General features: G+C 43.0%; 1 protein-coding gene across 4 annotated transcripts in view; it reads right to left on the reverse strand.

The window, feature by feature from the left end:
• Positions 1–15,390, reverse strand: part of Spast (spastin) — a 50,836-nt gene extending 35,446 nt beyond the window's left edge. Inside the window, exons 1-2 of one of the 4 annotated variants that reach the window (XM_085691246.2) lie at positions 14,814–15,390; positions 1,877–1,960 (exon numbers count right to left, since the gene is read on the reverse strand). In XM_085691246.2, coding sequence (XP_085547372.1) covers positions 1,877–1,960; positions 14,814–15,222 — 493 coding nt within the window. In that variant the 5' untranslated portion in view covers positions 15,223–15,390. Of the gene's footprint in view, positions 1–1,876; positions 1,964–14,813 lie in introns of all 4 variants that reach the window. The other 3 variants (XM_085691245.2, XM_085691243.2, XM_085691242.2) reach the window with 3 other exon arrangements.

Here is a 15,390-nt window from a genome sequence, read left to right on the forward strand (position 1 = left end):
GATGTGATGCTCTTCTGACCTGTAGGAATATATGTAGGCAAAATACTATATACATAATAAAAAATAAATAAATCTTTTTAAAAAATAGAGAGAAGTGATGGCAGTGCACACCTATAAACCCAGAGCTTGTCAGGCCAGGAGTTGAAGGCCAGCTGGAGTGATTATACCACCAGGTTTGTGTAGATATATCATGGTGATGTTAACAGCGAGGAAATCACCTAACGATTCATCAGAATGTGTTCCCACTGCTAAGCACAACTGTACTTGATTTGACATTAAAGCTCACATGGTACACTAAAGTCATAACACTTTTAAAAATTCAGGGGCCGGAGAGATGGCTCAGAGATTAAGTGCACTAAGTGCTCTTTTAGAAAACCCAGGTTCTATTCCTAGCACCAACATGTAGGCTAACACCTGTCTGTAATTCCAGTAGCAGGGGATCTAATTCCCTCCTCTGGCCTCTGTAAGTACCAGGCACATACGTGGTACACAGCATACATACTGGCAAAATCCATACACATAAAATAAAAATAAAATAAACCTAAAAAAAAAAAAGCCAGGAGTGGTAGCACACACCTTGATCCAATGCTTGATCTCAAGGCAGAGGCAGGAGAATCTCGAGTTTGAGGCCAACCTGGTCTACAGAACTAGTTCCAGGACAGTCAGGGCTACACAGAAAAACCCTGTCTTGAAAAACCAAAAAAAAAAAAAAAAAAAAAAAAAAAAGAGAGAGAAGAAGGAGAAAAAAAAGGGGGGGTGTGTTGATATCTGATGGCCTGGGTACAAATCCCAACTTTCTCACTTGCTAACCAAGAAACTTTAGTTGAGCTACATCTCTGTACTTCAAGTTTCTCATCTGAAAAATAAGGCTAATAACAGTAGCTGCAAAGCATAGAGTCATGGTAAAAATGAGATGCTCTCCATTAGGCACTTCCAGTGACTACTGGGAGCTAGTAAGTAGACAACAAATGTTTTCACTATAGTTACACAGACGGTAGCCTCTAATTTTACCTGTTTTCTTTCTTTTTTGGGGGGTGGGGGTTGAGACAGGGTTTCTCTGTAGCTTTGGAGCCTGTCCTGGAACTAGCTAGCTCTTATAAACCAAGCTGGCTTTGAACTCACAGAGATCCGCCTGCCTCTGCCTCCCGAGTGGTGGGAGGTGCCCTCTTCTGACCTGTAGGCATAAGTGCAGGCAGAATACAATACATAATAAATAATCTTTTAAAAATAAACAAAATTTAAAAAAAAAGAAAGGCTGGAGAGATGGCTCAGTGAATAAGAGCACTGGCTGATCTTCCAGAGGCCCCAGCATCAATTCCCAGCACTCACAAGGCAGTTCACAACTGTTTGTAACTCCAGTTATAAGAGATCCAACACACTCATACAGACATACATGCAGGCAAAACCATTAATGCACATGAAATAAAAATAATTTACAACAAACAAAATGCAATGACATCAAGAAATAAAATGCATTTACTAAGTAAATAGATCTTAAAAGGGGGTAAATATGTAAATTCAGTCACCAACCCCCTTCTGCAAATCTGCTTTCAGAACTCTCAGTTACCTGTGCTCACCTACAGTGCAAAATAATTAAATGGAGAATTAAAAAAAATAAACAAGTTATAGATGTCAAACTGTGTGATATTAATTAAATTTCACCTTTACCTAATCTATCCCAACCACATCATGACTCTTCCGTTTGCCCAAAATATCCATATGTGCTGCTGCCCAGGAGTCACTCAGAAGACATCCTGATTATTAGTATTAGTATAGTCTCTAGGGCTTGACAGCATCACGTTCAGTCCACGAGAAGCCCTGGAGGGAGGAACTACAGTAGAATTTGAGGTAGCAATAGAAATTGCATATAACCTACCTTGGCCTGTTACTATAACAGCGATTCCTTTTTCTAGTTCTTCAATACCCTTCTTGTACCATTCCACAGCTTGTTCCTTCTGTCCTGCTTTAAAAATAGAAATCATTTTTTGAATATATCATGAGTACAAAAAAAGGTAGCATCCACTGCCAAGTATCATATACATGAAAAGGTTGTGATCAAATAAGTCTAAGAAACATTATACGTATACATAATAAAATAAAAATTTCCATATCATTCTTCATTTGAATTTTCAAAATAAAACTTAATAATAAATGCTGTGATCACAAAATAGAAGTCTTTAAAAAAAAAGATTTACTTATTTAGTATGTGGGTATTCTGCTTGCAGCACCAGAAGAGAGCCCCAGATCTCATTACAGATGGTTGGGAGCCACCATGTGGTTGCTGGGAATTGAACTCAGAATCTTTGGAAGAGCAGTCAGTGCTCTTAACCTCTGAGTCACCTCTCCAGCCTGAATGAAGTCTTTTTATAGACACCATATAACAACTAAGAAATGTGTATTCTCTATTCCCCCAGAATCTCCCCCTTTTAAGATAGGTTTTATATAGTTCTGGCTGTCCTAGAACTATGTAGATCAGGCTGGCCTTGAACCCAGAGATATGACTGCTTCTGCCTCCAGAGAGCTGGGATTAAAGGCGTATACCACCACTCCTACCTTTCATTTACTTTTGTGTGTGCGTGTATGTGCAGATGGAAGACAGAGGCTGATGTCCATGCCTTCTATTGCTCTCCACTTTATTTATCATCTCATGGGGTGGGGCATGGGTGCATGGGTCACATGACATGTGGAGGGCAAAGGACAACTTGGGGTAGTCAGTTCCCTAACTGTGACCTTTACATGGGTTTGGAGAATCAAGCAGGTTGCAGGCTTGTGAACAAGAGTTTTTACCTATTGAGCCATCTCACTAGACCCTCTCCTTATTTTGTGAGGCAGCAGCTTTCATTTCACCTGGAGCTTACTGTTTTGGTTAGGAGGGCCTGGTCAGAGAGCCCTGGGAGCCACAAGTCTCTAAGAACTCCAGTGTTGTGAGATTCCCCCTGTATGCTGTATTATCACAGGTTAATAAAGAAGCTGCTTTGGCCTATGGCAGAGCTGAATGCAGGGAGAAAGAAGGCGGAGTCAGGCAGACACCACATAGGCTCCCAAGAAGCAAGATGTGAGGTAACAAACCACAAGTCTTGTGGTAAAATATAAAGTAATAGAAACGGGATAATTTAAGATGTAAGAGCTGGCTAGAAATATGCCTGAGCCGTCGGCCAAACAGTGTTGTAATTAATAGAGTTTTTGTGTGACTATTTGGGTCTAGGTGGCCAGGAAACAAAAGCACAGTCTCCATAAATGCACCCAACATTCAGCAATGTACATTCACATAAAGCCTAAAAAAGCTTTAAAAAAAAAAAAAAGGAGAGGGGGTTTCTAGACCCACAAAAAGGGAGGCAACTGGAGCTTCTTGGTAGCTGTATTTTTTTAGATAGGCTCTGTTTGCTGTTTGCAAGCAGCATGGCTTTTTTTAATATACAGTTTCCTGGTTCTTACTGGCACCTTGAATAGCTCTGGTTCTTTTGGGAGGTCCTGTTACAGAGCACTTAATTGGGGTTTGTGAGCAGAGTGCTACAAGTTGTTTTATGGTGATACAGACCCGCTCTGGGACTGCTAGGTAGGAACCGTACCCACCATCTCAAGTCTGGGAAGCAGTTGGCCCATGTTGCCACCAAGTAACTTGCAGCATGCTGCCCACAAATCCCATTCAAGTGCTTGGCCTCCTGAAAGAGCCAGAGCTGTTTGTGCAACTAGCACAAACCAGGAGTCCTTCTTAAAGGAGCAGCGCAGTTTTTGCTGCTACCATTGAGTCAGGAAGCCTTCCCTTAAATGAATCGTGCCTCTGCTTGCTTCTAGCAAACAAAGCCCACCTGAGAAAATGCTGCTACCATGAAGCTGTGCTTAACTCTGTTTGTGTGTGTATTTGTGTGTGTGTGTGTGTGTGTGTGTGTGTGTGTATGTCTAGAATTCCTTCCCAAGCTCTCTCAGGTTTTATGTTGATGTAGTGAGCCCACGTTGGCATGTCATTTTGTACATGGAGACTGCTCATTCATCTCTGGGCCACTCAGACTCAAATAATCACACAGAAACTATATTCATTACAACACTGTTTGGCCAATGGCTCTAGCATATTCCTAGCTAGCTCTTACATCTTGAAGTAACCCATTTGTATTAATCTATGTATCGGCACAAGGCTGTGACTTACTAGTAAGGATCCAGCATCTGTCTCCTCATGGCTGCCTAACACCACCTACTCTCTCTATATATCTCTGTTCAGATTTCCTGTCTGGCTTGACCCTACTAAGCCACTGGACAAAACAACTTCTTTAATAACCAATGGTAAGGAACAATCCCTGAGAACTTAGACAACAATATGGACACTAAGATATAATCTACATGAGAAGTAGAAAGTAGAAAAAGACAAGATCTCCTGAGTAAACTGGGAGCATGGGGACCTTGGGCGAGGATTGAAGGGGGAAGGGAAGAGGCAGGAAAGGGAACAGAGAAAAATATAGAGCTCAATAAATATCATGGGTTCTGAGGGTAAAAAATAAATAAATAAATAAATAAAAAGACAAAAAAAAACCAATGGTAATGAAACATATTCATAGCATACAGAGGGGAATCCCACATCATGTTTTTATTCGCGTCTGGGTGGCTGGGAAATGAAAGCACAATCTTCCTTTACACTTGAGCGCTGGGGTAACAGAGATGCCCACCACACCTGGCTTTTACCAGGGTGATGGAGACCTGAAGTCAGGTCCTCATGTTGTTTAGCAAGCATTTACCCACTGAGCCAGCTCCACAGCCCTACTATTTTTTTAAAAAAAAAATCATACATGAAATTGCTATGGTATTAAATATATAATATATACACATTTATGTATCCATTACATATGTTCATATATGTATGTATATATACATATGTAATATATATATATTACATTCATTACCTGGTAATTTAGCTATTTTCTATATTAAAAGTTATCAAGCTGGGCACTGGTGGTGCATGCCTTTAATCCCAGCACTCCGGAGGCAGAGGCCATGAACCTCTGTGAGTATGAGGCCAGCCTGGTCTATATCTTCAGAGCAAGTTCCAGAACAGTCAGAACTGGTGTAGGAGGTCCTTCTGTTTGTGTGTTGCTTTCATTGGTTGAATAAAGAGACTGCCTTGGCCTTTTGATAGGGCGGAACTTAGGTGGGCAGAGTAGACAGAACAGAATGCTGGGAAGAAGGGCAGAGTGGCAGACGCCATGAAGCTCCTACCTGAAACTGATGCTGGACAGAATCTTTCCCGGTAAGCCACGACCTTGTGGTGTTACAGATTGGTAGAAATGGGCCAATGGGAAATTAGAGCTAATGGGCCAGACAGTAATTTAATTAATACAGTTTCTGTGTGATTATTTCAGGTATAAGCTAGCGGGGCGGCCAGGACAAACAAAGGGCCCCCGCTCCCAACTACATAGAACTCACAAAACAAATAAATAAAAAATTTTACTTAGGTACTTTAAAAATTGTTTTAACAGATAGTGAACAACTGGGAACATAGAGCTCAGTGGTGGAGTGCTAGTCCCTAGCACTACACAGAAAGGTAAGATACTGTAAGAAAAGGTACTAGAGCTGCAGAGTTGGTCAGGGGTTGTAGAGAACCAGAGTTCGAGTCCCAGCACCCACAAGGTAGCTCACAGTTGACTGTTACTCCTGTTCAAGAGATGTAATACCCTCTTATAATTTCTTCGAGTACCAGGCATACATGTGGTATACATCCATACTTATAAGCAAACACTCAGACGCAAAGAATAGAAAAAAAAAAGCTTAAAATGTTCCAAAACATACTGAAAAATTAAGGGCTAGCCTGGAGCTCAGTGGTTAACATGTTCAAGGCGCTGAGTTCAATCTCTACCTCTCTCCCCAAAAAGATACCAAGCATGTTGCCAGCTTTTTTTTTTTTAAATTTCAAATAGTGCTGTGGTGAACACTGTATCCCCAGCACCCATCTGCAGCGTCTCTGCTGTACACTGAACAAGTGAAACCACGGGCTGTCACTTTTCTCCACTCGCCACATGAGCTAACTCTTAAGAGGGTTGTTCTAACTATATACGCTTATTATTATTTACATTTTTATTACATTTATTTGTTTTGTGTGTACTGTATGCATGTGGCTGTGCACCTGCCACAGCAACCATGTAGAGGTCAGAGGACAACTACCAGTCAATTCTCTGCACTACGTAGGGCCTGGATACCCAACCCAGGTCATTAAGCTTGCTGGCAGGTACCTTTACCTACTAAACTATCTTGCTGAACCCTTTTTACTTTTTTAATTTTAGTCTTTACTATTTTAAATTAAGTGGCTGTAAGTAAGTGCATTTGAATGCAAATGCCTGCAGAGGTCAGAGATGTCAGATGCCCTGGAGCTGGAGTTACAGGTGGACGTGAGCCAACTGAACCTGGGTCTGGAAGAGAGCAGTGTATTCTTAATTGCTAAGCCATCTCACCGACCCCCCTACCCTTTGTGTGTGTTTGTGTGTGTGTGGTATTGGAATTGAACCCAGGGCTTTGGGTTAGTGCTAGGCAAGCACTTTAACACTAAGCTATATCCCCAAGCCAAAACTATGCTTGGTTTTTTTTTTTAATCTTTTTATGGTTTTTTGTTTGTTTTTTTTTGTTTTATTTTGTTTTTCTTTTTTTTCTTTTTTTTTTAATATTTATTTATTTGTTTATTGTGCATACAGTATTCTGTCTGCAGGCCAGAAGAGGACACCAGGCTTCATTACAGATGGTTGTGAGCCACCATGTGGTTGCTGGGAATTGAACTCAGGACCTTTGGAAGAGCAGGCAATGCTCTTAACCGCTGAGCCATCTCTCCAGCCCCTTTATTTTGTTTTTCGAGACAGGGTTTCTCTGTGGCTTTGGAGTCTGTCCTGGAATTAGGTCTTGTAGCCCAGGCTGGTCTCAAACTCACAGAGATCTGCCTGCCTCTGCCTCCCGAGTGCTGGGATTAAAGGCATGAGCCACCACTGCCCAGCTGTCTTTTTATGTTTCAAAGATTTTATTTTGCTGGATGATGGTGACGCACACCTTTAATCCTAGCACTGGGGAGGCAGAGGCAAGTGAATCTCTGTGAGTTCAAGGCCAGCCTGGTCTACAGAGTGAGTTCCAGGACAGCCAAGACTACACAGAGAAACCTTATCTCAAAAAGAAAAAAAAAGACAATTTATTTTACTATTCTCATTATTGAGTGTGTGTGATGTGTTAGTGCCACACTGCCTATGTGGAGGTCAGAAAACGACTCTGGGTAATTGGCTAGCTCCTTCAATGACGGATTCTGAGGACTGAATTCAAGGCTTGAGTGGCAAGTGCTTTTCACCTCCTGAGCCATCTTATCTGTGCACCAATCTACACTCTTTTTTTTTTTTTTGATTTTTTGAGACAGGGTTTCTCTGTAGTTTTTGGTGCCTGTCCTGGAACTAGCTCTTGTAGACCAGGACCAATCTACACTCTTAATGTTGCTATTTGAGAGTTCTCAATGGTAACATTATTTTTTAATTTTAAGATTTCATATTGGGGCTGGAGCAATGGCTGAGTAGTTAGGACCCATAATCAATTCCCAGAAACCACGTGGTAGCTCACATCACCCGTAACTTCAATTCCAGGGGATCTGATATCCTTTTTTTGACCTGCTTAGGCAGCAGTCACAAACAGTGTATATACATATGTGTAGGCTAAACATTCATATACATGGGCTGGAGATATGGCTCGGTGGTTAAGAGCACTGGCTGCTCTTCCAAAGGTCCTGAGTTCAATTCCCAGCAACCACATGGTGACTCACAACCATCTGTAATGACATCTGGCACCCTCTTCTGGTGTGCAGGTATACATGGAGGCAGAATGTTGTACACATAATAAATAAATAAATCTTTAAAAAATCATATACATAAAATGAAAGAAATCTAAAAGTTCACATGACACATACTTATTTAATTTTGCCTCTCTGTGTGCACACACATGTGCTAGCATAAGTCAGAAGACAACTTTCTAGGGACTGTTCTCACCTTCCTATGTGGGTCTAGAGGACTGAATAGGCTTGGCAGCAAGAGCCTTAAACTGGTGAGCCATCTCACTGGCTCACTGGCAACATTCTTACCAGCACTTGCTTGTCAGTTACATATGACCTACTTTCTTTTATTTTAAAATAATAAAATTTGTTATATGCATATGTATATACATGGGGCAGGGGGAGTGTGGCATAACTTAAGTGTGGAGGTCGGAGGGAGGAGACAACCTTGTGGGGGTGATTCCCTCCTTCTACCTTTGTGAGTTCCAGGAAAAACTCAGGCCATCAGGTTTTGAAGCAAAAACCCTTTTCCAAGAGTCACCTTGAAAGCACTTCTCTAGTGTATAAAACTCAGAGTATTTAAACAAAACTCTTTGAGAGTTCAAATCAAATAGATTTCTAAGAGAACACAAAAAGCAAAAGTCACAAAAACACAGATAAACTAAACTGCACTAAATTTAAACCCCTGCTCTTCAGTGCCGGTATTCTAAGAAAAAAAAAGAAAATAAACAGGCTTTAAGAAATTCAAAATCATACTCAACAAAGGACTTGCAGCCAGTTGGCTGGACTTGCAGCCAGCCTATACAAAGACCCTCATAAAGTAGTGATAGAAACAACCAAATGCCTTAGGATGCAGTTTAGGAGTCAAATTTGTGCTTGGACATGCAAAGTCCTGGGTTTAATCTCAAATCCCCAAGGGGGAAGAATGAAACAGTCTATGCAGGGTTCCAGAGACATGCATATATACATGGTAAAGAAGCACAGAGAGACATCCAGTGCCATCACTTGCCAGAGAATACAAATTAAAACCATGTTGCCAGCCCGGCAGCACAGTAAGTAATCCCAGCTGCTCAGAGGCAGAGGGGTAGAGGACTCATGAGTTCAAGGACAATCAAGAAAACTTACCAGGACCTTGTTTCAAAAACTAAAGAGAGGACCAGTGTGTAAAGGCGGTTGCTGCCAAGGCTGATCGATCCCCCAGGGTTTGATCCCTGGGACCCGCAGAATAGAAAGAGAGAATTGATCCTGTGAGCAGACCCCCACAGGCACATACTGTGGATGGGCTCCCGTTCCACTCCCCCACCGCTTCCACAAACTTACACACAAAATAAAGCTTTTTCTTTAAAAAAAAAAAAAGATTTATTTATTTACTAGGTTATTTATACAATGTTCTACATGTATGCATACAATGTTCTGTCTGTATGCCTGCATACCAGAAGAGGGCACCAGATCTCATTACAGATGGTTGTGAGCCACTTTATGGTTGCTGGGAACTGAACTCAGGACCTCCAGAAGAAGGACCAGTGCTCTCAAGTGCTGAGCCATCTCTCCAGCCCCAAAATAAATAATTCTTTTAAAGCAAAATGAGGTCTGGAGCTGTAGCTCAGTGGTGGATGATGCTTGCCAAGACAGCACAAGGCCTTAGGGTTCAATCACTAACCCAAACTAAGACATTTAGTAAGATGCCACTACATATCTAAATTTAAAAACAGAAAAACCAAGCCAACTGTAACAGTTTGAATAAGAATGGTCCACCTAGGCTCATCTATTTGAATGTTTATCCACCAGGGAGTGGAACTGTTTAAAGGATGAGGATGAGGAGTAGGATGGTGGCATTGCTGGAGTAGGTATAACCTTACTGGAGAAAGTGTGTCACTGGGGGTGGGCTTTGAGACTGCAAAGCCCATGCCAGGCCATATCTTTCTTTCTCGCTGTCTGTGTGTGGATCAGGATGTCATTCTCAGCTATAACTCCAGCACCATGAGTGTCGCCATGCTCCCAACATGCCCCCGCCATGACTAACCCTTTGAAACTGTAATTAAAAGCTTTAATTTATAAGAGTTACCTTGGTCATAGTGTCTCTTCAAAGAAATAGAACAGTGACCAAGAAACCAACTTAAAACAAAATAAAACAAAAAACCAAAACAACAACAACAACAACAAACTACCTAAACAATCTAATACAAAAAGCAAGGGACCACTGAGCTGTAGTGGTGCACACCTTTAATCCCAGTGCTCGAGAGGCAGGCAGGTGGATTTCTGAGAGTTTGAGGTCAGTCAGTCTGATTTACGGAGTTTGTTCCAGGATAGCTAGAGCTGTTACAGAGAAACTCTGTCTCCAAAAAGAAAAAGAAGGAAAAGCAATGGACCAAATGTCATGTTTGCTGGTCCTAATACAAACTGGTACCTTTAACTGGGTAAAGACGGTGGTTCATGTCAATACTATTTGCTACAAGACCCAGCAATTCCTTCTTCTACATCTTTAACCATGAATAACAGAACTATTCAAGATCTATATTAACCACATAAACTATGATTTTAAAAAACAAGGGGCTGGAGAGCTAGCTCAGCAGTTAAGTGCACTCACTGATCTTCCACAGAATCCTGGTTCAATTCACAGCACCCACGTGGTGGCTCACAACCTCCTGCAACTCCAGTTCCAAGGTACTCAGACTCCCCATTCTGACCTCTGTAGGTACTAGGCACACACTGATGCACACATACATGCAGGCAAAACATCCGTGCATATAAAACAATTTTAATAAATTGTTTTAAAAACAAAAGAGAAATCAAACAAGGCATAAGGGCTCCAGCAGTGGCTGTCTTTAGATCTTTTTGTGCAAACAACATTAAGTATTGAGCAGTCACTAAGAAGAAAGCCAATGCTTTTGCAAAAGGCCTAATGTCCCTGCACTATTCTTTCCTATTCAAATCGGGAGACCACTGGGTTCTTTGTGGCAGGTTCCCATTAGGCAGTCTTGTGTGATCTACAATTTCTTACATAGATTACAATGGCCTTCAAGTTCTTGGGTCCTTGTGTTTTGCCTCTAATCAAAGAGAATTTCAAAATCTTTTTTTTTTTTTTTTTTGAAATAGGGTCTTCTAGAACTCCACTATGTCGTTCAAGCTGGCCTCAAACTCTCTTTGGCCATCCAGTCTCAGTTTCCGGAAAGCTGAGAACAGGTGTAAACTACCAGAACCTTTAGGCAGTCACCCAGCAAAAGAAAATTAAGTCTGAACTTAATTCTCAATGGCAGATGTACACTTTTCAGGAATGAAAGTAATCACACTTTTGGTTTCTTCCTCCTACCCTCACTTTAGGAAAATAGATGTGGATGTGAGCAGACTGTTGTTTTAAGTTAATGGACAAATTGGATTATACAAACTAGAAAAAAATCACTGCTAGAAAGGGAGGTGCACATCTTTAATCCAGCACACAGGAGGAAGAGATAGGTGGATCTGAGTCTGAGGACAGCCAATGCTGTACAGAGACCCTGGACCAAAAACAAACAAAATTAGAAAATTATATGACACAATAATTTGAATGAGAATGTTCCCTGTACATGCACATGCTTGAAGGCCTGATTCTGCTGGGTGCTGTCTGTGAGGTCTGAGAGATGTGGTCTCTTGGGATGAAGGGTGTCATTGGAAGTGCCTTTGAGAGTTTAAAGGGGCTGGCCATTTCCTCTCATTTCATTTCCCCTGCTTCTTGCTCATGATTCAAGATGTGAGCTCTCAGCTTGCTGCTGCAGCCACACCTCCCTGCCATGAGGGTGATAGACTCGGTGCTCTGGAACAGTAACTCCAAATATAGATATGACTAGATGGCTCAGCCTGCTAACCTGACAATCTGAGTTTGATTTTGGGGTCCCATGTGATGGGACAGAACCAACCAGCACAGGTCACTCTGTCATCCACATGCACATTACGGCACATGCGTCGCGTCTGTGTAAACACACAGAAACACACACACACAAGAAAAATTAATAAATAAAATTGAGAAAAAGTGTAACTGATGAGGACTATTTTCTTTAGACACTTTCTGTTCTTGATGCCAGACTCTCCAGCCCTACATCATCCTGAAAAACTGGTTCACTCTCTTTCACACAGCACACTGCAGTCCTTACTGTTAGGTACTACCAACGTGAGATAACGAACCACGCCTTCTGAAGCTCCACCTCTGTATTGACTAGGAGATCTCACAATTGTCTCTCTCTAGACGACACACAAAACATGTTAGGTCATGATCTAGTTAGTCCAAAGAACCACTATTATAACCTCCTTTCCTCAAGTATTCTTGAGGAAAATTCTTGCTGACTCTTTACCAGCATTAAAAGAAGAGGCCGTGAGTTTGATAGAGAGCAAGAAGGAATCCACGTGGGAGTTTGGAGGGAGAAGAAAGAGAGAAATATTGCAATTATAGTATAATCTCAAAAAAACAAAATCAAATGATTTTATATTATCTAGTCATCTCTGTTCCTACTTAAGCTACTCTGAACCCACTCTAATTTGTTTCTTCATATATAAATGGATGTCACAGATTATCACTCTTTCAACATTAAAATACTACAAAGATCAGAGCTGGAGAGACGGAAGGCTCAGAGGTTAGGAGTACTGGCTGCTCTTTTGGGGGCCCTGGCTTGGCTTAGTGAGCACTCACATGGTGGCTCACACCTGTCTGTAACTGCAGCCCCAGGGGATCCCACACCTCTTCAGACTTCTGTGGGCACTGCGTACATGTGGTGTATTACATTTCCTTCTTTTTTTTTTATTTTTTATTTTTTGGACACAGGGTAACAATCCTGACTGTCCTGGAACTCCCTTTGTAGACCAGGCTGGCCTCAAATTCACTGAGATTAACCTGCCTCTGCCTCCCAAATTCTGGGATTAAAGGTGTGTATGCCACCACTGCCCAGCTGCGTGTTTCATTTCTAATAGATGACAATGTAAGAAACTATTACCTTTGTGACAATGTACAAGAGTCACAAAGCCTCTGAAGACTGCATACTCAACCCAGTTTATCTTTTCACATATTTTTATCAGTGGAAAGAGAATTAAATGCTCTTGGAAGTAAGTTCTGAGTTGTCAAGTATAGCTGAAAAGGCTGACAAACTTCAAATGTGAACTTTTATTCAATTATGGAATTAAAATTAGACTACAAAATTATGCCAAGGGGAAAAATGGGATAGAAGAGAAAATATATGAAAATACAAAATAGTTTTACATTTTTTTTTACTTATTCATTTATGTATTTATTTATTAGTTTTCGAGGAAGGGTTTCATGTGTGATAGTTTTAGTTGCCCTGGAACTAGCTCTGTAGACCAGGCTCAGATTCAGTTTATTTTTTTGCTTCGTTTTGAAATAAGGTCTTGCTATGTAGCCTAGGGGGCCTTGAACTCACGGCAGTCTTCAGTTTCCCCAGCAGGAAGATCACTTCCAGCTTTATTTCTTTTTAAAGGAAAACGAATATAGCTAATTTGTTCTCTAATTTGTTTGTTGGCTTTGTTTCTGAAGCACGAGAGGCAAATGTGAGTTAGGAGCGCACTGGACACAAGCCTTGTTATCACTAACTACAACCTCAAGTCCCTAAAACAATCTACTCTCAAGTATAGTCCCACTATTCTAAAAGTCAGGGAACCCCAAGCTATAAAATAATGCAATCAACATCACATCCGGGAGGAAGAGTGCGGTTCTCCATCCCACCAAGTGTTCATTGGATATTCCTAAGAGGTAGAAAGAATAAGCAATGAATAAAAAGCTCGCTCTCACAAACACAAAACAGTCTTAACTGTGTCTACTACTGTCTTCTACTAAGTCTCCACTCTGTCTTTGGACTCCCAAAACATGGACACCTGCCTCTTTCACTATATCCCCGTTTTTTATTCTTAGGCCCTGCAAAGCAAATGTTTCACCAAGACTGAAACACTAGAACAGCCTCCGGTGTTGCGAGAGGAAAGAACACTGCAAAACAACTACAGGTTGTTCATTTTCCACCGTGGACAACGTTGATGAGCGCACCTAACTGAGCCAGGGTGGGAATCTGGGCTGCTTTGGAGAATACTGGAGGGGACAACAAAAGGAGAGACGTACGACTTTCTAATCCCACTTAACATTTCCCAGGGAAGCTTTAAAATTAGCTACTGTAGCCTAAATTTGATGCCACCTGCTTCAATCTTCTTGATAGTAATTTCATCTGTAAGACACCTCTACTGATAGTACGCTCACAGCGGAACTACCGTGAGGATCCAAGGGACACACGCAAAGCGAATCGCACAATGCCTCACCCACGGAAAAGACTAAAAGATGCTGCTTGAAAGAAACCTGAAGTATGCAGCACCCCTGCCTTCACCGAGAAGCAGGAGCCTTTGTTTTAGGTTTCACGGGACAATGATATGCATGTTTCCTCAACTCATTCATTTAACACTTCAATTTAGAAATTTAAGAGCCTGCTTTGAAATACAAACTTAGGAAAATAAACCAAACCAACCAGGGGCTGAAATACAACGTCACAGGAAGAAATATTCAAGACTCACTATATGGATAAAAATAATTCATGAAGCTTCAGAATAACGCAAATTCGGCACTGATTATAATCAAGTATCCCTTTCAAATTCAAGTGAACGCTTGTTCTGTTTTTCCCCTCAGACACGACAGAACTCTTTTCATTAAGTTTATACACAGCTTATTCGATACCAGAACCATTTGGAAGCCCAGCTCAGAGAATGCCACACTGTTTACAGTGTTAGAAAGAATCCCGTGTGGTCACTCTAGGCCAACTGTCACTGTCACCAGCACGTCTGCGTGTCTCACGGGGACTTGGATAATGCACAAGTGTGGGGGTGCAGAAACAAAGTCGAGAGCTAGGGCGCCCCGAAAGGGGAGAGGTTTAACTAACTAGGCGTCCCACAGCTGGGTCTGGCCTGTAGGGACTCGGACTCCTGGGGCAGATCAACTCGGGGGGGGGGGTGCAGGAAAGGGACGCAGGAGGCGCCCCCCCTCCCAGGGCCGCCCGCCGCCGTCTCCCCGGGACCCCGGTACCTTTCTCTTCCTCGTCGATGCGCAGGGCAATGGAGATGTACTCGAAGGCCTGTTTGTGGAAGACGCGGACGCTCTCGGCCTCGCCACCCGGCCCGGGAGCTGGGGCTGAGGGCGAGGCGGGCGCCGGCGCGGTCCCGGAGCTCCTCTTGGCGGCCATGAGGGCGCGGGTGAAGCGCTGGCAGAGCCACACGAAGAGGAGCCCCAGGTGGCAGGCGAGCAGGCGCAGCAGGGCGAAGCCGACGACCAGCGGGTACGAGAAGTAATACAGGTTCCGCTTAGGCGGCGTGCCGGCCGCGGGGGCCGGGCCGGCGACAGGGGCGGGGACCGCGGCGGGGGGCGGAGGCCTGGCGGGCGCCGGGCTCGCGCCGCCTGAGCCTTTCTTTTTCCGTCGTCCGGCCGGAGAACTCATTCACAGCTCCCACTGCCGCCGCCGCCATAACCCGCCTCCCTCAGACCGACGGCGACCAAGCGGCGGCGGCGGCCACCGCGACGCCCGGGGGCCACGGAGCCGCTCGCGCACCCGCGCAGCCCGGGAGCCCGGCACCTGCACGCGCCGCTCGCCGGCCCCGCCCCTGTG

This window comes from Myodes glareolus, chromosome 6 (assembly GCF_982192425.1).
Source record: "Myodes glareolus chromosome 6, mMyoGla1.1, whole genome shotgun sequence".
In the NCBI taxonomy this organism is placed as follows: domain Eukaryota; kingdom Metazoa; phylum Chordata; class Mammalia; order Rodentia; family Cricetidae; genus Myodes; species Myodes glareolus.